Source organism: Cinclus cinclus, chromosome 4, assembly GCF_963662255.1.
Source record: "Cinclus cinclus chromosome 4, bCinCin1.1, whole genome shotgun sequence".
Taxonomy (NCBI): Eukaryota; Metazoa; Chordata; class Aves; order Passeriformes; family Cinclidae; genus Cinclus; species Cinclus cinclus.
In genome coordinates this window covers 52,510,679-52,537,986 of record NC_085049.1, presented here as the reverse complement: position 1 = coordinate 52,537,986, position 27,308 = coordinate 52,510,679, and the positions used below count along the sequence as shown (strand labels likewise).

Sequence of the window (27,308 nt, the reverse complement as noted above, 5' to 3'; positions counted from 1 at the left end):
TCACACTGTCCAGGTTGCACTGTTCTTCTGCTCCTGCCAAGCTTGAGTAGAGTGGGGTTGGGCTGAGCTTCTTTGCACACTCCTCCACGAGGAAACTATGTGGTCATTCTTAGAACCATGTCTTAGACCCACATCTTTCAGATCACCCTAAAAATGCAAAGTTGAGGTCAAGTTACAAGCAAGTTCAAAGATACTTTGGGTTGGAGAAGTAACAGAGAGATGCAGAAATTACAAAGCCCCAGACACATAGATTTTCTCTGTTTTGAGCTGCATGAGTTGTTCTGAGAATGTTTTGAGGAAAGTCTGTCTCCCTGTTTTGTCTATGTTAATATTTGCAGAAATAATTTCAATGAAGTCACTTGAGAATTAAAAAGATAAGGTGAAAATAAGTTTGACACCCTCAATTTAGTATAAGATCCCTTTGTTTCAATTAGTGTGACTATACTGCATGTTGATCATTCTCTTTTGAAATTCTACAACATGGCAACTAGACATTGAGAACGAAGTTTTAAAAATACATAATAAGGTTTAAAGTACTTTTAAAGCAAAACTTCATTAGCTGACAGTGTGAATATGAGAAGGGAGAAGCCTACAGAAAATACTGACTGATCATACTTTGTAGCGAGTACAGGTTTTTTATGCTCTATGAACTATATCCTTAGTACATATAAAATGGACTCCAACATGATATTACTTAAAAATATGGTTCAGGAGACCCTAAACCTCTTGCAAATTGAGGTAAAAATGTTGTACCATTTCTTCTTTTTGCGACACAATATACTCATTGTGAGCATATGAATGGATTTCTGATTATGTGTGTCTTCAAAATTTAACTCAGTGCCTCAGCCAGTCCTCATATGACTCTCTCTCTAGACCCCTCCCCAGATTTGCCGCCCTTTATTGTTCCTCTTGTAGTGGGAGCCCAGAACTGGGCAAAGGACTTGAGCTGTGGCCTCACAAGTACCAGATTCAGGGAGACAATCACTTCCCTGTTCCTGTTGGCCACAGTATTGCTGATACAGGCCAGGATACCAATGACCTTCTTGGCCACCTGGGCACATGTTGGATCATGTTCACCCAGCTCTCAACCACCACCCCCAGGTCCTTTTCCTCCAGGCAGCCACTGTTCCCCTAACCTGTAGCACAGGGCACAGTTGTGACAAGTGCAGGACCTGGCACTTTCCTTTATTGAACCTCAGACAGCTTGTCCCAGTCAACTGATAGAGCCTGTCCAGCTTCCCCTGCAGAGCCTTCCTGCTTTCCAGCAGATCAACTCTGCCACCAGCTTAGTGACTGAGAGTGTTCTTGGTCTCCTTGTCCAGAGCATCCGTGAAGATAATAAACTGGTACTGGCTGACCCCAGTAGTGAGCCCAGGGGAACACTAATCACCTACCTGGTTCTGCTACCATTCACCATCAGTTTCTGGGCCTGGCCATCCAGACAGTTTTTACCCAGTGAAAGGTGTACTTGTCCAAAGCATGAGCTGCCAGCTTCTCTGGGAGAATGCTGTGGGAGACAGTACCAAGACATTTACAAATCCAGGTAGACAACATCCACAGCCTTTCCTTTTGTCTAGGGATCCTACTGGCCTTTAAGTAAAAGTTTTATTTATTTGCTGAAAGAATCTGTGCCTGTAGAACATAGGGTCTTTAATAAATATCCTTCCCTTTCATACTGAGAACAAATTGTACACCAGAGGATTTCATTATGATGTTGTCCACAAACTGTCACATTTGGTCACTGTGATGTAATAGTTATTCTTAACTTTTACTTTACTCTCAGCCAGACTGTCATGTTCTTTAACCCTTTTTGTCCATGGTCATGACTTGTCCCATCTCTGTGTGCAATTATCTGTCTGTTCAATGGTAGTGCACAAATCCCATCACTTAAGGATATTGGCCTCTCTTCCCCTTGTCTCATCACAAATCATCATACATAACTAGTCTAGAGCCTAGATTCAGTTTGGCATGAATCCTTCTTGGAAGCAGAGTATGATCTTGATTTCATTTCCACAAAATGTTAGCCTTTCCTGGGTAATTTCTCCTCACTGTAAAGTTACATCACCATCTCTCACCTGCCATTCAAGTCTCCAACAAAGGTGTCTAATTTGGCTCTCGATGCATCACAGACCCTTCAAAGTTCACTTTTATAAACTTCATTGTCTTTCTTGTCATAATAGGAGAATTTTTTTTTTGTAGTTCTCTGGACAAGCAAGTACATTTTTCTTCCAAATTCTTGGTGCATAAAAATCCAGTCTATGAAAAATCTTTTTCTAGCTTCAGCTTTTGTAGTTTCGCTCTTCTGTCTGTTCACATGCTGCTCTGACCCTTTATCTTCTACTTATTTCCTTCAAGCTGTTCCTCCTTTTTTTTTTCCCACTATCAGTGGCAAGCTTCTTGGGTTTATCTTCAAAGGTACTATTAACACTGCCTGTGTTGTCATAACACATGCTGAGTTTGCCCTCAGCTTCTCTTCATTATTTCCATGGTATTTGTTACACTGTTTGTAGCCACAGAAAAGATGCTCCTTGATGAACTCCAGATTCCATCCACTTCCTATCTCATGCAAAAATTCTTTGCAGTATGAATCCATATTCCTCATTTGGCTTTTTCTCCACTATGTTTTCACACACACACACACACACACACACACACACACACACACACACACACACAGCGCACCTGCAACTTGCTAAACAATGCCACAATTCCCTACCTAGTCTTAGTTTATTTGGTACTGGGCTTGATCCAAGTACTGTAAACCCTCTACACCACTTGTAGAAAACTCCTGAGCATGACTGTGGCTGTGTTCTGCTCAGCTTTATTGTACTATATGGATATGAGAGCATGACTCAGTCAAGACCCTCTGTGAATATAGATGTGAGATGTCTGCTAAGCTTAAGCTATTGGAGAATAAGTAAGGCATGCTGTGCAGTGCCTGAAAATGTGGGTCACTTGCCTAATCAACTATGTTTTGAGTAATAAATTGAGGACAGATGTGTGGCATAACTTGTTTTTAGTTGTCTTAATCTTTCATTAGCATCATGCTAGCCTCCCATGAAAGAAAGAAATTCAGTAACGAAAAGGTTTCTGAGCATTAATCAACATAAGACCAAATCAGACTGGTATCTCTTCATAAAAAAAATTATTTGTATATTCTGAAAAATTAAATTTATTCACATCTAGATAATATAATTTTGTCACATGAAGAATATATCCTAAGTAAAATGATCTTAAGAAGCAAAGAACAATTGAACAATAATTTTTGGTTTTTAATGGTGAGAACTTTAAAAAAACGTAATTTCATACCTATAGAGAATGAAAGTATTTAGAGAGTATTCATTCTGCACTACTCATCATGTGACCTCCTGCTTCTTTTGTAATGAAGATGTCTGGAAGAAAGTGCATTACTTGATGAGCAAATGTTCTGTATTATGAAACTGTAATTGCAGCACCTGTCAATAAAGTCTGTCTCCATTGTTCTTTTCAGCACAGTAAATCAGCAGAAAGCTGCATCGCTGTAGTTGTGCATTTGATTTTCCATAGGAATTAGGAATCAGTTGTATATATGTTTGTTAAATATGAACATCAAAACCTACATATAAATAGAATTTTCAATGAGCTGTGCAGTAGGCACAGAATATACCTACGTATTTTTGTTTTGTCTATTAGCAAAATGTAAGATACCACTTCCTCTGTGAACTACTTCTCTAAAGCAATTTTCTTCTTTTGATTGTTGGAAGCCCAAACAATAGTCAGGATTTACTGACCAGTTCCTTGTTTGAGACATGCTGTCAAGTACTTTGCTTTCACATTACATCTTTGCTGTAAATATGTACTTTTACTCTCTGACACATTTTATTTTTATTTTTAAATAGATCTAACTCTCCTGAGTGAAGGGGTTATAAAAAATTTTCCAGAGTTGTTATGCTGCAAATAATCTGCCACTATGACTGTAAAAAGTGTGAACGGAAATTGTTAGCATGTTGTCTTAAGCCAAATGATGAAGATTTTATTAACTGTTTCATTAGCAGATGAGATAGAGTAGATTGCAGAGGTGAAGGACAGACAGTGGAAACTCCTGCAGGAAAAAACAGGGAAGCAGTGAGAAAGCTGGGGAGGGATTTTGACAAGGCCATGTAGTGCTAGGACAAAGGGGAATGGCTTTAAACTGAAAGAGGTGAAGTTTATATTAGATATAAGCAAGAAATTCTTTACTGTGAGGTTGGTAAGGCACTGGAGCAGGTTGCCCAGAGAAATGGTGGGTGTCCCTTCCCTGGAAAGGTGTCAGGACCAAGTTCAATGGGACTCTGAGCAACCTGGTGCAGTGAAAGATGTCCCTGTCCATGGTAAGGGGTTGGAACCAGATGATCTGTAAGGTCCCTTCCAACCCAAACCATTCTATTCTATTATTCTGTTTTCATTCAATGAAAAGAACAGGAAAAGGGAAACAAATACAGAGTAATTCAAGATAGAAATTATATCCAAAAGGAAAGTATGTTTTTTCCCATCATATGCTTCAGAGCAAATAGGAAAGCACTGACAATGGAAAACGGTAATTTTAACTTTATTAACATACTTTATTTTTATATGTGTAAAAAAAAATTATCTGTGTTTGTTTCCTTATAATTTTCACAACAATTGCAATAAAGGGAATTTTCAAGAGCAGTAACTGTCATTTCAAAGCATGTGACTGCAGATAGGTCATCTCTCATGTCTGCTGTTGCAATGAAGAGTTGTTTATGGAACCCAAATCACTTCTACATCCTTTTTTCATCTCTCTATCTATGTGACCGTGAGCATTTTTAAAAAGTTGTTTGGGTTAAGCAAAGTTAACAGTGCTGTATTAAATATTCATACCTCTCTTTGTCAAAAGTAATCTTACATTCCCTAGTTTGAGATTTTGTTACAACTGGGAATATTGCACATATTGTCAGTTTTGTATACATTCAAAGACATAAGTCTAGAGTCCCTGTTCTTCAGCTTTCTCAGCCTGTAAGGATTTCTGCAATCACACACAACCACTAAATCAGAGAAAAACTTCATTTTGCAATTTTAATTGCAATTCAGTGTATTTTGGTTCTATACATTCCTTTACAAGATTATCAGTTGACATTCTCCATAATAATCAAAACTGTTACTTCTGATTAAACCAAGGTAAGTCGTCCAGGCAGGTGTTTTGTGGCCCCCCCAGATTTGTCACTGTACTCATGGAGTTGAGTGGAGGAACTAATAAAAAAGCCATTCTGGGACTTAGGTGGTTTCAAGGGACAGCTCTTTTCCAAACACCTTTGCTCAGGCAGGTCAGAACTGCCTTCCCATCTGCTCCTTGTTGGAAGCCACAGCAGTCAGGCACCCTGCACACAGTGGATGTGCAGAGTCCATTCATTCCTTTCAGGATCATTTCAGCGAACGAAAATCAAGTGATTTGGTTTGGATCAGAGTCTTGGTGGTTAGTGTTCAACAAAATTTCAAGGTACATTTCAGCAAAGCAAGAGAGTGCAAAATGCAGACCTAGTGCAGACATATCCATCACTCTTACATCGGGGCTTTACCTTATTTTCTGTGTGAGTTGGGAAGTCCAAGTGAGACACAAGTGTAGCTCCCTCGCTTTGACTGAGATCCATCATTTACCAGCACAGCATCTGACAAGTGGACTTCAGTCAACAAAACTTTAACAAGTTTGGTCTTGAGGCAGTGCATGTATTTTGTCTTTGACACCCTCCTCCCAGTGATCTTCATTTTTAGTAGTAAATTCAAAAATATCTTATCTGATTCACAGTCTGTCAAGGAGAGAAATATCTGAGGCTGAGCTGTTTGCTCCAGCTCTGGCTGAGAAGGTGTAAGAGATCTTGGGCGCTTGAATTTTTTTAACTGTGCGTGAAAAGTGCTTGAGATGCTCTGATGCCAGGAAAGTAGATTGTATACATAATGCATATAAATTCTTGTAGTGTTCATTGATATGGAACAAATGTAATCTTCCAGTGACCTTTCTTAAAGAACAGTGGTTTTCCTGGCATTGCTAAGTGTGGAATCCCTCTAGAGTGAGTATGGGAAACTTTGCACATAGAGTAGCATCTTCACTATCTGTGCTTCTTGAAGTGCTGCTAATCCTACCTCTCTAGGTATGCAAAGGAAGCTAGAAAAAGAATGGAATACCTAGTAGTATGCTGCAATGCCATGATGTTTTAAAGAAGGGAATAATAGAAAAAAAATTGGATGAGGATTTAAAATAAATCTGGTGCTCTAAAGAAAGAACAAATATATTGAAATATTTTTTAGTGTTTATAGCATCTTGAATCAACTCCCCAAAATGCCAGGTAAATAGAAATTAATATAGAGTACTTCTGCTTTGGGAATATGTGGGTATAAAAATAAAAAAAAAAGAATAAAAGTAGAAACAACTGATTTATGTGAGGGAATTTTTAAGGATCATTAATATAGTAACTGTTCCAAAGCTGTGGGAGAAAGATAGATGTCATTGAGCTGAAAAATTGTAGTTTAGCCCACATAAATTAAAAAAATGTTTGGAATTCACTTGTGTTTGGCGGTGTATAAGTACTGTCCTTGATAATTTCTAGAACCATAACATTTTGAAATAACTGGTTTAATTTTTAATTGAAAAAAAAATTAAATAAAAAATAACACATTATATACTGCCAAACAAAATACTACCTAAAAACTGCTCAGGGGGAAAAGAAATCCCTGTGCTGGTTGCTATAGCAGCAGAATCAAAAGCAGCCATAACAGAATGATCTTTAACCTGAAGCAGAAATGCTTTTGCACCAAAGGAGCTACTTCTGTGCATGTTGTTTTTGACTATGTGAATTTCAAACTAGGATGAGAAATATCAATTGACGTTTTCATTGATAGAAAATAGGTTTACTGTATCATTAAGCATCATATTATGGCTAAACCTTTTGAAAAAAATACTTCAAAAGATTGTGGATTTGTGGCAGTCCAGTCACTGTTTTAGTCTTCATCTCCCAACTCAGCACATTCCCCAGATGTTCAACCATGTCTCACAGTAGTGCTGGATCCCATCTGTGGCAGGTCGTACAGTATAATTCAGTGGGAATTCTTCCACCATACTCACCCACATCTGCAAAGCTGCAACTTATGTGTGTGGAAACTCTCCTTTGCCCCAGGACATTGCTATGATATAATAATAGTGCTCATCATTAGTAAGAAGCACAATTCCAAGATTAAAGTTGTGCTCGAGTGTTTTTCTGAACCTGGTCCATAACTAAGCACAAGGCAGGCAAGTATTTATGTTCAGATGCATGTTGAAGTTGGATGTTATTTGAAGGAAAAAGGGCTAGGTACTTCTGGGTCCTGTACTGTCTACAGTAGAAGTTGTCATGTAAACACTTCAAGGCATTAAAAGACAGAGGGGCAGTGGAGTTTCTGCAGTAATGAAAAACATCAGATCACTTCTCAACCCATTGTTGACTTTAATTCTGCTGGGAAGCAGTAGCATTGAACATGATCAGATCAGATCTGGGCATATTACAGAGCTCTGGAAAGATGGTTCACTTGTGAGCAATTAAGCGTCAATAGCAGTCCCACAGGAAAGTGAGCATGTAAGTAACCATTTTTACCTACACCTGATAAATTACTGAAAGTTTTGTGTTGAATGTTTGGTAGAATTTGTTGAATGCAGTAATGGAAATGAAGTCTTACTTTGTGTAGTAAGTAATAACATTTTTTATTATCTGTTTATTGTAGGTTGGAAATCTCCCAAATGATTATATGATAACCCTTAAACATGTCCCGAAGATGGATAGTCTGGTATGTACAACCACTTCAAGTTAATTCCAATAATATAGCCTGCTGGAACCAGTGATGGCTGTGACGTTTTCTACCTAGTCCTATGTCTTAGCAAGTTAAAGTTAAATAATGTTTATTTCACTTTTCATATGGTTCCCAAGTATTTCTTTAAAAGAAATGTAAAGAGATTCCTGAAGTCCCTTAAAACCTTTTTAATTACAGGAATTCTAGGAAAATGTCTCTTCCTATTAAATTTTTAAACAATTTTTTTCCTGGAAAAGTCAAATTTTGATTGTTGTTATTATTTCATCAGTATTATTTCATTGTGTCAGTTGAAAAATATTGCTTTCTTAAAGAAATAGGTTCTCTGTAACTGGACTTTGGAACATACTGTAGAAGTCCTGCTTGTTCTAGCCAATGGAAATGCCATTAGAGCACGACAAATACTAAGTAGCCAGTAAAGAGAACCCCAAATTCAACAAATGGTAGCGTCAGTAACTAAACAAACCAGTAGGATTTCAAAAAAGGCTTTGTGTTGCTCGTTCTCTATAATCCCATATTTAATACATAGTTGTACTTTCAAATAAGCATTATCTATGCACTTTAAAATTTTATAACACTTCTATTTAAAAATCATATTATTTTATTGCTCAATCTACTAAATATTTTCTGCTTTTCACCAGTTTAACAAAAAAGAATTTTGAAATTATGTATTGAAAACTTGGTTGTTGCATAGATTGCAGTAAAAAGGAGACAAGGAATCAAGGTGAAAGTACAAATTATACTGAATGCTTTATTGTTTTAAGGCAAGGAAAATATAAGAAAATTATTATTTTATCAGTTGAACTGAACAATACTGTGCCTGTCTTAAGAATTAATCATTGTACACATACATCAGTAGCTGAAAATTATCTGCTAGATGTAAGAAGCTGTTTTTGTGTCTGTTCAAAGTCCTCACTGCAAAAATACAATTTGTATAGGATGCACATAAAAAAATGCATCCTACTGTACAACAGTGTGGCAAATCTAGCAATGTTCCATATTGATATTGGAAAATTGTGCCGGAAGCAACATTTAATCCTGAATAACCAGAAGAATGGAGGAGGAAAAGGAGGCTGCGGGATAGTGAAGAGCCCTGAGTTGTGAGGCTATGGAGGGTTATATCAGATGCAGAATATTTTAAGAGTTTTGCTGGAAGCTTGAGGCTTTTACTAAAACTTAAATTACTTTGGAAAACCCAGTTTAAAGTGGGTTCTTTAGAAAGGAAAACTCTGCAGAACAAATGCAGTGAAAGTCAGGTACTACATCCTATATAAATAAAAATAATGGAAAGTTTTCCCTTTCTTGTAATAGCCAATATTTAGAGAAAAAGGAAGCGAGACTGGCTGTCACCTTCCCCTGACTACTGAGCTTTTTGAAATTCACTGATCTTGGTGTCTGGTATGATGATATTCACACCTGTGGAGGACACTGTAGCCTGAGTGCTGTTTCCCCAGCTTCCAGCCTGTTAGCTGTTGGGCTGGGTTGAGGCTGTTCCCTCCACTGCACTCCTGGGGATGTTGTCAGATGAAGAAGGCCAGGGCTATTGCTCGAGCAATGGGTCCTGGTTGTTCTCACTCTTGCCTCTCACCATGGTTCAGTTTTGACTGCCAGTACGCAGTTTCTTATCCATTCTTCTCAGTGATGTGTCATCTTGATGCGTCATATCCAGGAATTTAGATCCAGTTTACATTTACAACAAGCAGCCAAGAAATAAAAAGGAAGAAGAGAAGTTCAGAGCTCAGATTTCCATGTTCCCTTCGCACACACTTTCAGTCATGGTAATGGTAGGTGCAGCTCTTGGCCACATGCCCTCACAGGAAGAAGTAGTCAGTGGTATTCAGATCCCACTTTGCCAAATTCCTCTCTGTTAGTTTCAGGTTGTGTTATGCATACCACAGCAAGGCTTGCTGAATAAGTAGGCTTTGCTCTGGTCCATGCAAGCTGGGAAATCCATGGCTTTGCCTAAAGTAAATTCCCTTTGCTCAACTCTGAAGAGATTGAAATGATGTTCTGCAAGTTTTTTCGATAGATTTCAGTCTTCAGTGCGTGCATAAAGTGGGAAGTGTACCCAAGGGAGCAAGTCCCAAATGTAGATGACTAAAGGTAGGAAGGCAGGGTGAATGCAAAGCAGATGGGAAACCAGTGTAGTGCATGTAACAGGAACAGACTGACCCATCCATTAAACAGAAGGGTTGTTGCATTATGCACTAGCTCAAGGCAAATGAGTGGCTTTAAAAGTAGTCTTGTATAGGGTGAACTGTGTAGTCAAACCTGAAGGTTGAAAGGCAGAGATGACAGCAAAGGGCTGAATTCAGAAGAGGAGATAACATTCAAACTTTTACATAGATGTAGAAAGTAAAAGCCAAATGAGAGCTACCCGGAAGTACAAGGGACGTCACATTTGCAATTGCCCTAAAATGTGTATCTTGTTCAAAGTTTACACAAAATATCAGAGTTAAACCTCCATTTCTGCTTGCAAATAATGTCATATTTTTCAATTAGAGCAGTTTTATCCCCATGTTGGGTAGGTATTGACATAGCAAGTGATTGCACAGCTTGACATTACTGAAAAGAGAATTTGGAACTTTTGTGAAATACAGCTTTGTAGGTCAGAACAGTTCAGTTAGAGGAGACTCCCACATGCATGCTAAACCACGGGAGCAACAAAATAGACTCCCTGCTGGAATTGCCAAATGCTCACTAGGAGAAACAGCAAGCTTATGCTAGTCTCTGCCAGAGGAGAATGCTCACCCACAAAACCTCAAAGGAAAAGGTTTTTGAGGTTTCCAGTTCAGGGAAGCACAATAGTTCTGTGTTAGTGTTCCTACTCCAAAGCAAAGAAAAGTGCATTGCCTGTCTCGTGGGGACGGTGGGACATGGTACAACATACGCTGCTTGAACGGAATATGTTTCAACAAGCTTGCTCTGATTTATTTGCTTCTGCCTCCCCCCTCACCTTGTTGTCCTCGAAGGAAAAAAGGGAAGCAGACTCAAGCCAAAGGCTGTCAATTTTTCTTTCTGTTTCTTTTTAAAGTGATTGTTGAGATAATTGCAAAAGGGTGTATCACTGACTTGCCACAGGTTATCGTTGTGTGAGAAAGTTGTACACAGAAGTGGAAATTCAGGTGGAGATGACCAATGTATTTACATTTGGTTCTCTACGCCTGGAAGCCTAATAATCTGATTAGTCTTCAAAAATGTGAAGTGTATTTTTTCATGTCAGAAACATCTACACATCAAAGCAGAGCAACATCTGAATTTTATCTTTTTTTTTTTAAAAAGAATCTGTATGTAGTTTTATTGAAGAAATTGAGTAAAACGAGAAAAAGCCTCGAAGTGTGTACATTGCCAAATGTTTGCTGTGTGTTGCAGAAGTGGATTCAGTGGGTGCTGCCTATCCACTGGACTGCAATCTGCAATTAGAAACTGGTTTAGTGATACTAAGAGTACTTAGGCTTTGTTGGACCAAGTTCTTTGCTTCTGGAATGCTTTAATGAGACATTTTCAATATTGGAAAAATAATGTAGTATATGGAATACATTCTCATAACATTTGCCATTAAAAATTTAGATCTTATTGGAAAGATATTTGTGGGTACAAATTGCAGTTATGACTAATGCATTACCCATATTTTTGCTGATCATACTGAGTTAGGGATTTTCCTGAGCTGGGTGACTTTTTTCTCCATTTAACTACTGTTTTATATATATATATATATATATATATATATATATATATAGATAGATAGATAGATAGATAGATATAGATATAGATATAGATATATATAAGTAAAATAAGTTAATGTCTTCCTCTAGGATAGCAAGATGAATTACCAGGTTTCAGTCATGTGAACATCTGTACAAACTTTGTCTGCAAACTAATTGTATAGGTGTTAGTGTACAGTGACAGGCTGTGCAGAACACTTTTGTTATCAAAGACTCAGGAAAAAGAAAGGCTTTTAGATCTAGAAACTGTTCCCAGTAATGCCATTTAGTGAAAAAGCTGAAGAGAAGGATTTAACTCAGCTAACTTGTTTAAAGGTGGATAAAAGCACACAGGGATTTGATGAAAATTTTTTATGGAAACCCTTCTGATAAGAAATTTAAATCAAGGATCTTTGGGGTTGACTGAGTCATGTAAGGTAACAACAATAAATGAAAACTGATATTTTAAAAAATTTAAGTCAGTAGGAACTGAAAAGAAAATAAATAGATTGCTGAAAACATGGACTAGGGTTCATAGTAACATGTTCCAAGGCTCAAATGCTCAACACACTGACACTTGGCAGTCACTGAGAATTTAATGAAGGGATGGCATCTAACAGACAACCATAAATATGTCAGTATCAGTGAGAATAGAAATATTACCAGAAGGACTGAAGAGAAAATTTGCCATAGAAAAGAATAATTGTAAGTTATACTTTTGAGATAGTTTAAATTGGAAAGAACAGTCTAATTTAGTTTTGCACATTGAGATGTTTAACCAGTTTTTACAAATGTCTGATATTTAATTTACATCTGTCTCTTTTTTTATCCCCTGACAGCCTAATCACTGTTGGTTGCATTTGATGGTGCCTGAATTTTCAAGGAGTCTACATAATCTTCTCCAGAAATTTTCAGATATTCCAGATATGTCAGATGTTTTAAGCAACTATTCAATCATCAATAATCTCACAAGGATAATTAATGATCTTATGGCATGCCTTGCTTTTGATAAAAACAAGGTAATTTTATACAGAGTTTCAGCTTTTTTACTGGATATATATTTTTTACTTTCTCTTGCACGATATTCAGTAATAGTTTAGAAATATCCAAGGCTTTATTAGATTTGTTTTCATTTCTATTCCTGTGCATCTGAAATCCTACTTTGTTTAGAAATGCACTGAATACATTGTGCTAACATTGGCTAATTGTTATCTCCTGTTTCAAAGAAAAATGGCTTACAGGGAATTATAGTATATGCAATGACCTGTATGCAGTTATTTAAAGTTAGAAATGCAGTGATCTTATTTAAGATAATTAATTCATTCTGGTCTTTTTGAAATTAGCAGAAATCTTCCTTGTCTATCTGTCTTAAATTATGTATTTTGCTAGTGATCTTAATGTAATTTTAAAGATGATGTGGTTAAAGTTATTAATATACTCTTAGTATGTAGCACAGTGTGTGAATGTCTGAAAGCTTCTCCGTGGTTTAATTAACTTTTTTATGCAAAGACCAGAGGACAACAGCTGGAAGGATTCTCCTTCAAGAGATGTCGCATTCTCTGTGCAGTCAGGGAATTGGGGAAGAAATTAATTTTCTAGTCTTTTCTAGTCCATTATCCAGATCTGATCAGACTATCAGTAATTAAAAATAAGTTCTGTAGTTGAAGATTTTGTCCCACATGTTGGGTAAAATCCACCATGTTCTTTAGAGCAAGTATTTTTATCTTCTGTGTAGTTCTTTTTATCAGCTAAGTCCTTAATTGTTGTAATTGCACCTTTTCAACACCCAGAATGAGCTAAAACACTCAGGTGCCTTTAGAATGGAATAACCTTGTAAGCTTGTCATGTATTTGCATTGGATTGCTGTGAGTATTTAGATAGTCCCTACTTTTCCATTTAAAACTCAATTATCTCCAATCTTCAGTGTATATATTTTTTCTATTTATGTCCTGATGATTCAAAGCACTGAGCTGGGATGTGTTTGGGGAAGAGGAATTTTATTTTGTAGAATGGAAAAATAAATACCCTGTAATTCAGCAAAGCAACTAGCTATTGATTTCCTTAGAGAATAATGATCTTAAGTCTAGTACTTCCAGCATCAAACATAAAATAAATTTGGAGCCAAAACCAGGAGGTTTTCTGTAGGACATACTTAGACCATGTTCTTACCACTGTCCTCTTTCTTGGGAGTGCAGAATAACCCCAGACCAAACTTGACTTGCTGACATAAAAAAGAAAACCCATCAATCATCAGCATGGCTCTCAATCATGTTGTTTAGTTTGGTATAAAAATCTTGTCTGTTAGACCTCAGAGTGACTGGGCTTCCTTGTTTACAGTTGCTCTTATTTTTAGGTATGTTATCAGGGATCTCAGCCTGTTTCTGAGCAGTGGTGTATCCCAGCTATTGTATTCTGTTCCACGTTCTCTTAATGACAATACCAATGATTGTTGTGTTCATGTGCTCAGATTAAAAGACTCATGTGAAGCTTTGCAAAGTAATGTAAATCAAGGTTGTTTTTTTTTTTAATGAGGGGAATTTTAAAAGTCTTAGTTTTCAGTATAGGATGAGAGACTGTCATTCCATAGTAATTTTGCAATACTGTATTAATAAATCATTTCTATTTGCAAACCTAATTTGAAATGCTCAGATCAGAAGGCTTGTATGTTTTATGAAGATTGTATACAGCTAATCTGGTTGTCTGCAGGTTAAAAATTTAAATGATTTTGTATCATCATTGGGTATTTTTATCATTTATTGAGGTGTTGAAATGAGTATCTCCTTTGACCTTCTTTCAAGCTGAATTCTATATTTTACTCTAGGATTTTGTAAAAGAAAATGGTCACCTTTATGAAGAAGGTCACTTCATTCCTGAGGATTTTTTTAGGCACTTTAATAGTACCATTGAGGTCTACAAAGAGTCTGCAGACAGATTGGATAAAAATGACTGCATTCTGCCTTCAACAGTAGGAACACCTGAGAATGGTAAGAGGGGTCTCCTTTTGAGGAGCAGAATATATAGGCACGTATAAATGTCTGATTTTCTTTGGATTTCAGAGATGCTCAGGATCTGATACCATGCCTCCATGTCACCTTTTTACTGCAAATTAAAGTAACTGCTGACACTGAAGGCTGTGTTTCTGTTCAAAGTGAATTTCTAGTGCCATCACTCGTAGATACATCATTTCTCAGTATAATCAAAATAAGCTTGCCTTATGCTGCTCTGTTTCTATTAATCCAAAATTTATCCTAAATTGTCTTTTTTACATTGTTCTTCTTATCTTCTCTTAATGTTCTATTTAGTTTGATAAGGTGGTAAAAGAGCCTAAGATTGCACAACTGAAAGCAGAGGAAGCTAGGACAGGCTGTAAATCCCAGCAGCCTCAAGTCACCTTCAATTTCATCCCACTTTTCCTGAACAGGGCAATATTGACTTCATTTAAAATTTTTAACAAGCTGAGGTCAAGCTCCTGCAGCTCTTTCTTATCCTTCCAGGAAATGGAGGGTTTGTATTACCTTTTCTTTTGCTCTCTCTATATTTGCTTTTTAATTAGGGCAGTGTGACCAGTTGTACAGTTACATCAGTAGTAGCTAGAAGCAGATCAGTGCCATAACCTAAGAACTTGTAAGCAGCAACTGCTTTTCCAGTTTAGCTATTCAGCAGCAGCTCAGCCATGTAGACACTTCTGCCTCTTGATAAAACTGCCTTTTTTGGCTTAATCCACTTTATGAACAGTCCTACAGCCAGCTTTTAAAACTGCCCTATAGCCACATCAGAGTAGTCCTGTAGGCCACTGTCTTATATAGAGGGAACTGTATTTTAAGTTTCATAATTCTGACACATTCGTTTTCTATTTAGATTCCAGAGTCGCTGTCACAAAAACATTTTTGTTTCCTCCTGTTGCTGCCAGCTCTCTTAGGAATGACAGCATTGGCAGTAGCACTAGCAGTAACAGTAAGTACAAGTGATTGAATATATGTCTCAATTTTGTTCTAGTAGCTGGTTGTGAGAGCTTAGAGGAAAAGAATGTCATTAATTGTGCAAATTAATGGGAAGTTATATGTTCCTGATGGTGTACCATGTGTTTCTCAGCTGTCATACTGAAATGCAATGAACTTATCTAATCAAAATGTAGAGATGCTATCGAGTTACAATTATGTGACAGCTCTTTACAATTTGGAGAGGGCAGGCCTCTTCGTTTTGGCTGTCATGAGGTCTCACTAGTCATATGGCCTCAGCAAATTTGGCCAGACACCTCATTTTAACTCTCAGAAAAGGAGGTCGCTCCAAATGAGCAGAATAGCTGTCCTAAATCAGACAAGGGTACTCACATGAACAAAGACGATACCTGTAATTGCATTTTGAGAGTACAGTCCATCTTTACAAGCTTTACACCAGCCCTGAGGACAATTCCCATGTTTGTTCGGTGAAGTTGCAGTAGGGCTACCTCCACAGTGAGCATGCTTTTGCTTGGGGTCAATGACAAAGTCACTACCTTTCTGGCAGCTGTAATCTTCTCTCTGGCATGCTCCTGTCCATCTTTCTGATCTGTCTTGGTCACTGTGTTATCAGCTCCCTGATAAGAGTCCAAAATGGTTGCTGTAAGAGCCTCAGCATTACCTATCATGAGGTCAGAAGGGGAATAGGAATCTGAGGTGGAAGGAAACAGTGAAGTTTCAGGGGCTTTTAGTGACATCATGTACAACAAGGGAGCACTGTCTGGAGCTTCCCACGTGAACAAGAGGGGATTTTCCTTAGAGGCTCCTGAAATGGTGATCAAAGTTTAACCTTGTTGTTTCCTTGTTCCTGTTTCCCAGACACATCAAGATGACAATGTGTATCTATCTGTCTTTACAATTTCCCCTTTTCACTTCACAAACATCTATGTTACCTGAATGTGTGATGATGAAGTATGTGACTGGTACTCCCTGTGCTGAAGGTGCAGAGGGGCAGCCTGATGTAGTCTAGTGGGAGCAATGGTAGCTCCTGATGGTGACAGAGTTGCTGCTGGGTCTGAGTTTTTTCTCATGCTCCTTCTCTTTGGAATGTGTAATCTAGTTACCCTCTGGGCTTTTAGAGCCACGCATGATACCTTGTAGTTGGCTCACAGCTGCTATCAGATTTGAAATCCTTCTTGATTGCTTTCTAATTAAGAGTAGGTCTTAAGTCATCATAGCCCAGAAGCATCAGAATAGAAGGAATTAAAAAACCCCCTCCACTTCTGGCTGCCTCTTTGGAAAAGAGAAGATTCACTGCCATAGATTCCTTGCCAGGAGGTCACGGAGCTGTCTGCAAATAACCTGATGAGCCCAGGGCCAGCTCTGAGGCACTAGGAAGGGGTTAAAGAGTGCATACCCGTCTCTCAGGTCTGAACATGAGATAATTTTTATTGTCATTGCTAGAGGAAAAATATTCAGCCACTGCCTGAAGCAATGGGAATGGATCAAGAAGCCAAAAGACAGATTACAGGAGCAGTTCAGATGAAAGGAGTTCAAGCCAGTACAGTAAGAGGAGGGGTGCTGGGCAGTGTAGTGGAGTGTGGCACCTGTGTCTGTACTGTGGAGGAGAATGCAGAAACAGGATTGTTAATCTTGTTTGATAATTGGAACTGATAATCAAGTAGGAAAAAAGCCTAATTAAAGTAATGCAGTAAAATGCTTGGCTACCATATGCTGTACAGGTGTGTTTTAACTGATTATCATTCTCTTAAGCAATTTATTGGAAAATTGGATATCAGTTAACAGTCTTATGTAGAAATGGCATGGGGACTGCATGTCTGGCTGGGTCTGAAGACATTTTGAACTCATAATCAGATTAAATTACATTAATTTGGATGCTGACGGGTTACACTGTAGTTACTCATTTGGAGGTTTTTTGCAGGGAGGAAGCTGTGGAATCTTTATTGACATCACTGTTTTATTCCTGAAATGGCCTTTAGTGCCAATATTAGTCTTGGATTGACTTTCCTGATGAGGAAATTTTGGTCTTAGTTAATCCTTACCCTCTTGGAAGGAATAACAGTGAACAGTAGTATCTTAGGACTTCTGTGAAGATTCCCCAGCATAGCATTACCCTGGTATCAGTATCATTTCAGAAAAGCACCACTAGATTCAAATCTCAAAAAGGAAAACATTGAGAAGAGGGGAAGGCTGAAAAAAAGCATCTTCAGACACAAACTACAGTAATTTGTTTTAATTAACCCTTTAATTTTAAACAGTTTTCAGTTATTTTTCAGTTTAATAGTTTCTAGAGCTTTTAGAAGCTTTCAGTGTTTGCAAAAGAACCGTCCAGATTAATATATTTTGAATCTATTAATAAAGTCTGTGGAGTCAGATGATTTGAACTGCCCCAATTCTAAATCCATCTTAGACAAACCTGAAGTGCATCATCCAATAAAATAATTTGTGAAATATTTTTCATAGAAATTTTGTATAAATTAGCTAAGTTATGGATTTTTATTTTTGATGCTTTCGTTGAGTCATATTTCATGACTCCATTGTTCTTACACAACTATAAAATTAAACTACAATAATAGAGTAGAATCTCAACTAAATAGATACAAAAAGTCTTAGCCCAGCTAAATGAAAAATAGAACAATTATGGTATTCTAATTCTTTCTTGAATGGTAATAGTGCTTTTTTCATTCTTTCAATATTGAATGTAAACTTGTACCATGTTCCCACTTCATCTTTTTCCCCATAAAATTCTCAAAAGACCACTGCTGCATCCCAAATTTATTTAGGCTGGTTTGTTTTGTTCTCTTTGTTACCTGACTGCAGTCCATTGAAGTTCCAATTAGCTGTTAAAGTTCCAGTCTTGCTCATTTTTCTCTGGATGATTATACCACACATGGTCGAGAGAATGTGGATGAAATTGTTCCTATGTAAAGAAATGGTGTCAGGATAAGAAGTCTTGAGTCCTAATTTCTTCTTTCAGTGGTTGAACCCATTAGATGAATTTCAGGTTGCTCTGATCAAAGCTTGAACTTACTAGCCGTGATTAAAATTTCTCCTTCAACTGAATGCCATAACATTCTTTATAATTTCATTGAGAGTTCAGTGTTGCCTCCTTCCATTTTTGTCTGTAATTTCCTCAAAATAATTTAGCCCTATTATTTAGTACTGAGTAGCTCAAAGAACATGTAAACACAGAGATCTCTCTAACTGTTTTTAGGAAGAAGGTCTCCTTTTTTAATTAAGCAAAAAATACCATAGTTTAATTCAGTAATTGCACAACAATTTGAAAATCTTCACCCATGGCTTAATGCAATTGGTGCTGTCTTCTGTGCCTTTGTTCCTCTGTTCCAACTTAATAGTTAATGGAAAACCCTAATGAACAGGTGAGAGCTGCTCTGCATTTTTACAGATAAGATCTTGTGGTAATTGTGTTGGAACTGAGCAGAGGTAAACTGAAAATTCCTTTGAGATATATATAGCAAAAAAAAAAAAAATTAAGTCAGTGCTTTCAATCATAGTCACACATGGCTCAAGGTAGGAAGCAATTCAATAGCTTCATTGTGTAGCTGAGTGGCTTTTAATGTAAATATATTGTGTTTACAGCTTAGCATCCTAATGTCCATGAAGACTATATGTAAACCAGTGTCAAATGGGCTCACTTTCTTAGGGAATCTTCTACAAGATGCAGAGTGAGAGCTCTGAGAGATGCTGGCCTGAATCTCCACTCCCCTTTTTCACTCTGCTGGACAGTCAGCAGTTCCTCTGGCATTGCTCAAAGGGTTCATAAAGTTATTGGCACCCCTAGTTCCTGCTTTGCCTTCTCCTGCTCTGCCTTTACAACTGATGGGAATCAGAATCTTTCTGTGCAGAGCTCCAGAGTTCCTAATAGAGGAAAAAATCCCTGTGGCAGCTAGCTTTCTTTCCTACTCTCCCTTTTCTTCATTAAGACACAAGTCCCTGAGAGGTACTCCAGTCTGAAAATTCTTCAGCCTGTTCTGTTTTAAATTTTAATATAAATAAAAGGCACATGAAGAAACCTGCCGTGACTCATTTCATTCTCCCCAGATCTTTAAAGAGAATTTTTTCTGGATTTGAAAGTGAAATTAAATAATCTGTTGTTGCTTGCTTTTTAAAGTAGTTATGGGTTACTTAACATTCAAATTAATTCCTACACTGTCAGGTTGTATAAAAAACAAATCTATTGTCATTTTGAAAAGGTAGACTAAGGAGAGTGTCACAATGGGACTGTATTTAGTCTTGATCCCTGTATTGCATGTCCCCACATGGAAAGTTAATTATAAATTCCTTTCAGTTTTCCATGGATTATGGAGAAATCATCCGCATTGGAGATAACTTTTCAGAAATCAGATTTTTCCAGGTTTAGATACCTCATTGTAAAGGGGTTTCTTCTGTTGTCTTAAATTGCATTGTTTGTGAAAAATACTGGTAAAAACAAAGGTACAAAATTATCACTGATTACCCTACATAAAGAACATTTCTCTAGTAGTTCATGTAAAAAACAGCATGCTTGCCATGACGTGCTGCCCAGCACTGTGGGTAGGCAGAGGGTTTTTGAGGTTATACACTCTACCATAACATGCTATCAAACACATTATGCTCTACATGACCTGAAGAGTCATTCCTTTGATTTTTGTTTCACTTTTTAGTTTTTTTCTGAAGTTTGCAGGGTGGAATCTAGAAAACATGGCCATCCCCATATAATTTACGTAATTTAGTTGTAAAACTCATCAGTCTCTCACTGAGAAGACTGGAATTAGGCAAAGGAGGATTGCTTTTTACTTGCCTAGAGCACAAGAGCAATATCAGAATTTTCTTCTGAGAGTACAATTCAGATAAACAACAGCAGGAGAGCATTTCTGGAGTCGTTCAGGCTGGCTCCATCCACTTGAGTTTGCCCAGTTTTCTTGAAGATCAATTCTGCAAGCAAACATCCTCTGTACCTAATCTGGGACAGAAAGTTAGAAAGGTTATGTCTCCCCAGTTAATGTCTGCTCTTGGCTTTAATGTCTGAGCAGACAGAGGCAGACTAATCAATAGCCTCTCTTTTTCAGCTGATGTTCGCTTCTGTAGAACTTTGTCTGCTCTCTTTCCCTTCTGTAGACAGATTTCTTTCACGGTAAGCTAGCATCAGTTCTGCTTGACTGATGTTTCCTTTTAGTGTGCCGAATCTATCAGATATAAGTGAAACTCAAACCTCTTCAGTCAGAACCTAGACTTTGTAAACAGTGTATAAGACACAGAGATATAGGTAGCAAATGAATATATAAGATACACACTTTATGTTGTCTTTTTATTTCTATCTACATTGAGCCTAGTAAACGCAGCTGAATTTCAGCGATAAAAAGAATATTTGCCTAAAACTTGAAAAATGTCAACAAGAATATCTGAGAATTAAAAATGAATCACTATTAAATTATAAGAAAACTCCATTCTAAGGTATTTTCTTGGAGGCTGTTTAATAATGTACTAAACACATGTTGCTTGACCCAGTATATCATACTGTGTATGCTTAGACATTTGCTGTTTGCATGAGTCACACAAATTTTTTTGAGTGTTGTCAGTTCATTTTCATTTCTATGTATCCAATCACCTACATTTTTCCAGTGCTTACAGTTTGGTTCTTTCCCTTTAATCTGTCAATACGCCCACCATTCAAGCTGCAGACATCCAATTTGAAATGAACCATACCTGGGTGGACAATGCCTAAAATACCAGTCCCCTGAGGGTCACTTAGCATTTCGGAAGGAGTGTCCCCAGGTGACTCTGTAGGACTTTCCACGTCCTTCTCTTGATGAAATAACTGAAGGGCCAGATTTTAGTCTCAGCATGCATGGAGCTCCAGTTAGAGGAATAGAATTGTTTGTGTACATAAAAGAATAGGATTGACGCTCTTCTGTTACAAAATGTTGAAAGCTATCAGGAAATGGTTATAACCAAATAACATGCAGTTAAACCTCAAGGTACAAGGGTTTGATCTTGAAGAAGTCAGTGGCACCTTTCCAGGAAGCTTTAGAAGTGATAAGGCTTATTCTGTTAAATTAACTTCCCTTGAGAGCCCTCATGTTGGTCAATGATTACTGGCAAGGCAAAGTGCCTGCAGTCAGTGGGAGCTGCCTGATGAACTAATGCAAATGCATGAATTGACATATACTCTTTTCCAAATAATTGCTTTGTGTTTCAAAGTAAGACCTTCAAAAATTAAGAAATGCAAAACTTTGAAGCGTGGGAAAGAGATAATTCTCTACAAGTGGCAAAAAGAGAATTGGTGTTGGTACTTTCAATGCTCTTGTTTCAGAAGTGGGTGGAGCATCCTTTGTGGTCAAAAATTTCCTGTAAGATTTTGTATTAAGTGCATCTCATGTACATTGCACTTTGAAGTATCAGTTCTGCTATTTAAGATGCTGTTATGTAGGTGGTGCATGACAGTGCTCTTGTAATAGTGTTGCCCTGAAGACAGTTTTCTGCTATAAATCTGTCTGCACTAATGAGAGTATCTTTAATTACAGAAGAAGCACTTGGCTTCATTAGCAGCTCCAGCCTGCAAGGGATCAGCATAGCACTGACATCATTGCTGTCTCTCTTTATTGGCTTTATTTTGGGAGCCATATACTGGAAGGTAAGAGATACTACATATTATTGTTTACATAGTGATGCTACATTTCTTACCTGTGGGGAGGTGGGAGGGAATAAGAGAAGCATTCTGTATTTGAAAGCAAGAGACACCTGTTTTGATCTTCACTTAACTGTGACTTGCAGATGTAAAGCTGTGTGTCACATTCATGAATTCCACCATCAAGGTGCAGATCCTGTCTTATCAGCATGATCGCTCTCTAATTGGAAACAAAAATTGTGTGATGCACCCAGTTTTCCACTTCTCCTATTGTATATTGAGAAAGGGACCAAAAGCAAAAAAAATTCCTATGCCCCTGCCTACAGTACAAAAACTTGAATAGTAAAATTTATATGAGTTATAGATGTATGTTAGAGGACAGGATTTGGCCTACAATTTTGCAAGATGACTTTGATATTGAACATCTGAAGAAAATTGAAACATACAATTGTTTAGTTAATAAAGAAAGCTTTAGAATATTTACAGCTTTAGAATATTCATGCTTAATGCATTTCCTTCCTAGAAAATACATCCCAAATCCAGACCAGAAAGTGATGAAACTACACAGTGTCATGCCTATCAAGAGGAAAATGAGATAAGGTATATTGTTTCACTTAAAATTTGTATTTACAGATGTAGTTTTATCTCTGAGAACTAATTCCTGTTTATCTCTGTAACAAACACAAAAAAACCCCAAACACAAGGTCTTGCTGCAGGGGTAAAATATGTGCTTAGAGTGTGCCCATTAAAGGACTTTCTGGTTTAAACATAGAAATTGATATGGAGAACACTTCTGCATACAGCATTTTATTATGGGGACATTATTTTGTCTGTCTTTATTCCCACTGTGAGAAAGGATTGCTGAGACCTAGAGGGAAAGGAACAAAAGAAAGTAAATGATGTTATTTGCTGTGTGGTGTAAAGTTAGGTCAAAGTTATGTAAATAAATAGAAAGCAATGTCCTTCTGGTTGTGCTCCTAAATACTTTCAAATACCTTTTAAAATAACATTTTTTATGTTCTTTCATGTTTTTTTTATCCAGGGTACTATGTTTTCTGGTTTTATTTTTTGTTGTTGTTTGTTTTTTTAATATTTGTGGAAAGCTAATCAGAATTCGTTCAAATGCTATTAACTTACTAAGGTCATCCTGAAATGATTCACAGCTCTCTTCCTACTTATACACTGCTTTGTCTAATTTTTAATAACAAAAAGTTCTCAGCCAATCAAACATGCCTTAGAAATAACAGTTCAAGGCTTTGAAATTCTTTGGACATGACTTAGGCAAGGAATTCTGTGAAATCCAGGAAAGGACTTAGGGACATTTTAAGTAAGAATAGTCCATGCTAAAGCGTTTTGAAAGTATTGTTTAGTTTCATATTTCATGATGTTTGGTCAGATTTTAACTGTGAATGATTTAAGGAAAACTTTGATGCAGGTGGCAGAAGGACATGGCCTGTGGTGTTCTCACACTGTGTGAAATGCCTGGTGCTGCACATTGGTGAAGGAACAAATAGGCAAGGTTCTGATCTAGCAATGTGGTCACAGGAACCGAAATTTTCAGTGCTCGTGCTTGCTGAAGTAATTCTTAAAACAAATTTTCTTCATATACAGTATATAGGATGGAAGACTGTATTAATTTCATCAAGTATATTAGTTGCTACAAATTGCTCATTCTGATTGTCATCCTTATAGGTGTTAAAACCTGTGAAATGGACCATACATCTTCCTTTTGACTTCACAGAAAATACAAAACATTTTTAATATGAAGAAAAGATGAAACGGTTAAATGCAGGAGAGGGCCTTTGCAGGAACTTGAAACAGATTGCATTCTTTATTAGATATATTTTTAAATATATGGCGTGTGTTTTGGCATGTATGGCGTAGATGACTATTCCAAATTTCTCCTCCCTAAAAAGTCAGGAATATTCATCTATAAGTAGGAAGAACTAATATAAAACATAAATTATGATTCTTTGGTTTCCTTTTTAAAGTTTTAACTAACTTATAAACCCTTCTATTCTATTTCCCTGAAAGACTATTACTGTAGTAATAAAGTAGCTTTTATTTTTTTTCCAGTATGTTACAGCAAAAAGAAAAGGAACATCTACAAGTGTAGCTGTAGCTTTTTCTCCCTGAACACTGTTACTGTTTCATGTACTGGTAAGTTGGTTATGGTGAGAGTTTTACCATAGACTTAACTAATTTCAGCTGCTACAATATAGGGATATTTGAGTCCATTTTCAGGAAAAAAAGAAATCTTGCTGTCAGTAGGTTTCATTTGTGTATAAGATCTTTAGCAGCTAATTTAATTAATCCTGTATTATTAATGTTTAATGCTTAAAAGTGAAATTTACAAGAATTCCAGAATAAAGGACAGCTACTGCTTCTCCTTTTTGGTGTTAGAGCTGATACAGAGAAGCCTTCAGCTGTTACACTACAGCTGTTTCAAAGCAATGTGAACAATAAACCACAATCTGGTAAAATTAGCAGGTGAGTGTAGAACAGGCTGAGTAGAGCTGAGATTTTATATAACTGTAGCTTAGTCAGCAAATTTCTGTAGTCGCTGTAGCCTTATGAGATACATCAGTCTTGTTTTAGTATGTAAGAGTGAACAGCAAAGGTGAGCAAGGTTTCTCAGTCCCAGCTGTCCTCTGCTGAACAGCACTTCTCTGGCAAGAGGCTTCTTACCACAGAAACTCTGCTACATTTAACCCATGGCATCTATGTAAGGGTCTGGAAAATTCAGACAGTGCTGAACTTTTCATTTTTTTTCATGAGTGGAAAGAGCAGTGTAAGCGTTTAATAGACAGTGTCAGCTTTGCAGTTCATCCTGTTAGCAGTTACTCTCAGGTGTTTTCTATGATTGAGTTAGCTACAATTTGAAAGGTTTTTCATTCTCCTTAAATGCTTTGGTCTACTATATGCTCATTAAGAGGGAAAGTTGTCACTGCATTGGACAAGTTGTTCCATTTTTGCAAAGATGTATATTCAGTTTGGTTTGTCATGTGGACAAAAAGGGAAGTTTGCTGCCAGAGATTTCCAGTACCAAAATGCCCAAATATAACAATTCTGTAAAACCATAAGAGTTGTTCCATTACCTTAGATTACATCAATGAACTTTTGCAGGCAAGTGTGTTCTTGCACCAGGAAAACATATCTTAAAACATTTTTCTTTCTGAGTTGAGAGATTTCTATGCAAGTGTAATTAAATTTATTTCCAAAATTTTCAGAACAAAATATCCATGCTGTATGTCTGTGAGAAGGTCTACTGTTTAGTTAAATAGAGAAAGAGAAAATAATCAGCAAAATTAGAATTTCTGTTTTTCTCTTCAGGCAGGTAACAGTTCCATGTTCGCTTCATAAATGAAGCAGCTTAAAGCACATTCGTATTCCTTCTGGAGTGACAGACTGAGTCTGCATCTGTTGTTGCTGCCCATGACTCCATAGACATGATACAGAAATGAGGACAATTTATGTTTGTTACTGTGAAACCAACACTGAATTGAACAATGACAAGAAGAGTGTGCATTTAGCAGGACTGTACCTTAAGTGAATATCTGCCTTGTGTGACATTTGAGGTTTTTTAATTGCATTATTACTTTCAGCTGACTCTGGCAAACAAAGTATGTCCTGAGCAAAAATGCATCTTTCAAATGCCTCCAACTGTGTGTAATCATTGCAAGTCATAAATACCTTTGCATCCTTAATTTAAATTCTGTGTCCTCTACCTTAAATTGATGTCTTCAGATGAAGGTCTCTGAACTGACAGAAAATGCAGAAATGGATACAGATAACATTCTCTTCGATATTGTAGATAAAACTTGAAAGCAAAGTCATGCCATGAGCTCGTGTTCTAGACTTAGACTTATAAGGAGCTGTGTTTATGCCTGTCAAAGTCTGTATGTACAGCAACACGTGGTTTCTATCGGGTGCCAGGTGGCTGGTTGCCCACCCCGGAAAGCCTCAAGAATTCATCAGTGTTGGTGGTCTCTGTTCGGGAGAAGCAAATACTGGATGAAGACAAAGTAAACAGGAGGTGAATGTATCTCATGGAGCGTTGAAGAATTAAGAGTAACTGCTGGCTATGTGAACACTGCTGAAATTTCCAGTCATGCTAAGGCAAAGTAAAGAGTCTGAATTGCATTCAAACATCACAATAAAGACAAACCCATGAAATACATTTTAAATTCTGAAGATGCATGAAGACCTTGTCTTTAAATGTATAGCATAGCAAATATGAAAGATTCTGAGAGTGCATTTAGCTTTTACTTACATCAGCTGTAATTAATGTTTGCGTTGTGTTTTAAGTGATTAGTAAGCTTTAATATCCTGGCATTCTCCACTCTTGAAAGTTAATTCTTTTGAAACAAAAGACAAAGGCTTTGTTTCCCACCTGTCTTCTTCATCTATTACTGTTACAGAATCCATGGAATATGAACAGGACTGATGTACAGATATGCATTTTCAAGTAAATCCTAAAAATACCATGGTAAAAGTTACAAGTGTAGTGGTGCATCTTTTAATCTTGCCTCTTCCCAGATAATGAATATGAATTATTTACCTGTATTAGATGGTGTAATTCAGAAGGGTAAAGAGTAAAGGCTCACATGAGGTGACAGACTGACTTCTGTCATGATATTGACCAGGTCAGCAAGAGTTTTAGTTTAAGTAACTTGAAAACTTTAAAAAAAGGGAAAAAAAAAACAAAACAACCCTTTAAAAGTTTAACATAAGATTTGGAGTTCTCCTTAAAATGCATAGTTACTAAAATTTGTAAGAGTTCTTGTGGAAGTTCTAATCTGCTCAATTTTCTGAGAACCATGCATAAAAACAATATGTCATACATATATACATGTGTATGTGTGTGCAGGTGTGTGTGTGTGTATTTTTGGTAAAACTGTCTTTCATACTTACATAAAGAAAAAAAAAAACTCTGAACCTTACCATACTTGATGATGTGGCATGTAGCCACACTGTGTGGAATTTTGACCCGACTGCAATCAATGTTGAAATTTCTCATGAATTCACTGCTGGAAGAATTTGTTCATGTGGAATTTTTATTTATACTCAGGCCCTTTTTGCACTTTCTGTTTGTCAGAAAAGGGTCCTTGGGTCCTACTCAGCTGTTATAAATTAGTATAGTTCCATTAAGTATCACAGAACTTCAGGGTTTACATCACCTGAGGAACCTCTCTTAGACTAGAT

General features: G+C 37.1%; 1 protein-coding gene across 1 annotated transcript in view; it reads left to right on the top strand.

Annotated features, from left to right (window-relative positions):
* Positions 1 to 24,219, top strand: part of KITLG (KIT ligand) — a 51,258-nt gene extending 27,039 nt beyond the window's left edge. The window contains exons 4-10 of the mRNA XM_062492515.1: positions 7,729 to 7,791; positions 12,356 to 12,535; positions 14,338 to 14,500; positions 15,375 to 15,470; positions 22,000 to 22,109; positions 22,627 to 22,703; positions 24,180 to 24,219. Coding sequence (XP_062348499.1) covers positions 7,729 to 7,791; positions 12,356 to 12,535; positions 14,338 to 14,500; positions 15,375 to 15,470; positions 22,000 to 22,109; positions 22,627 to 22,703; positions 24,180 to 24,219 — 729 coding nt within the window. The remainder of the gene's footprint in view (positions 1 to 7,728; positions 7,792 to 12,355; positions 12,536 to 14,337; positions 14,501 to 15,374; positions 15,471 to 21,999; positions 22,110 to 22,626; positions 22,704 to 24,179) is intronic.
* Positions 24,220 to 27,308: the final 3,089 nt, after the last annotated feature.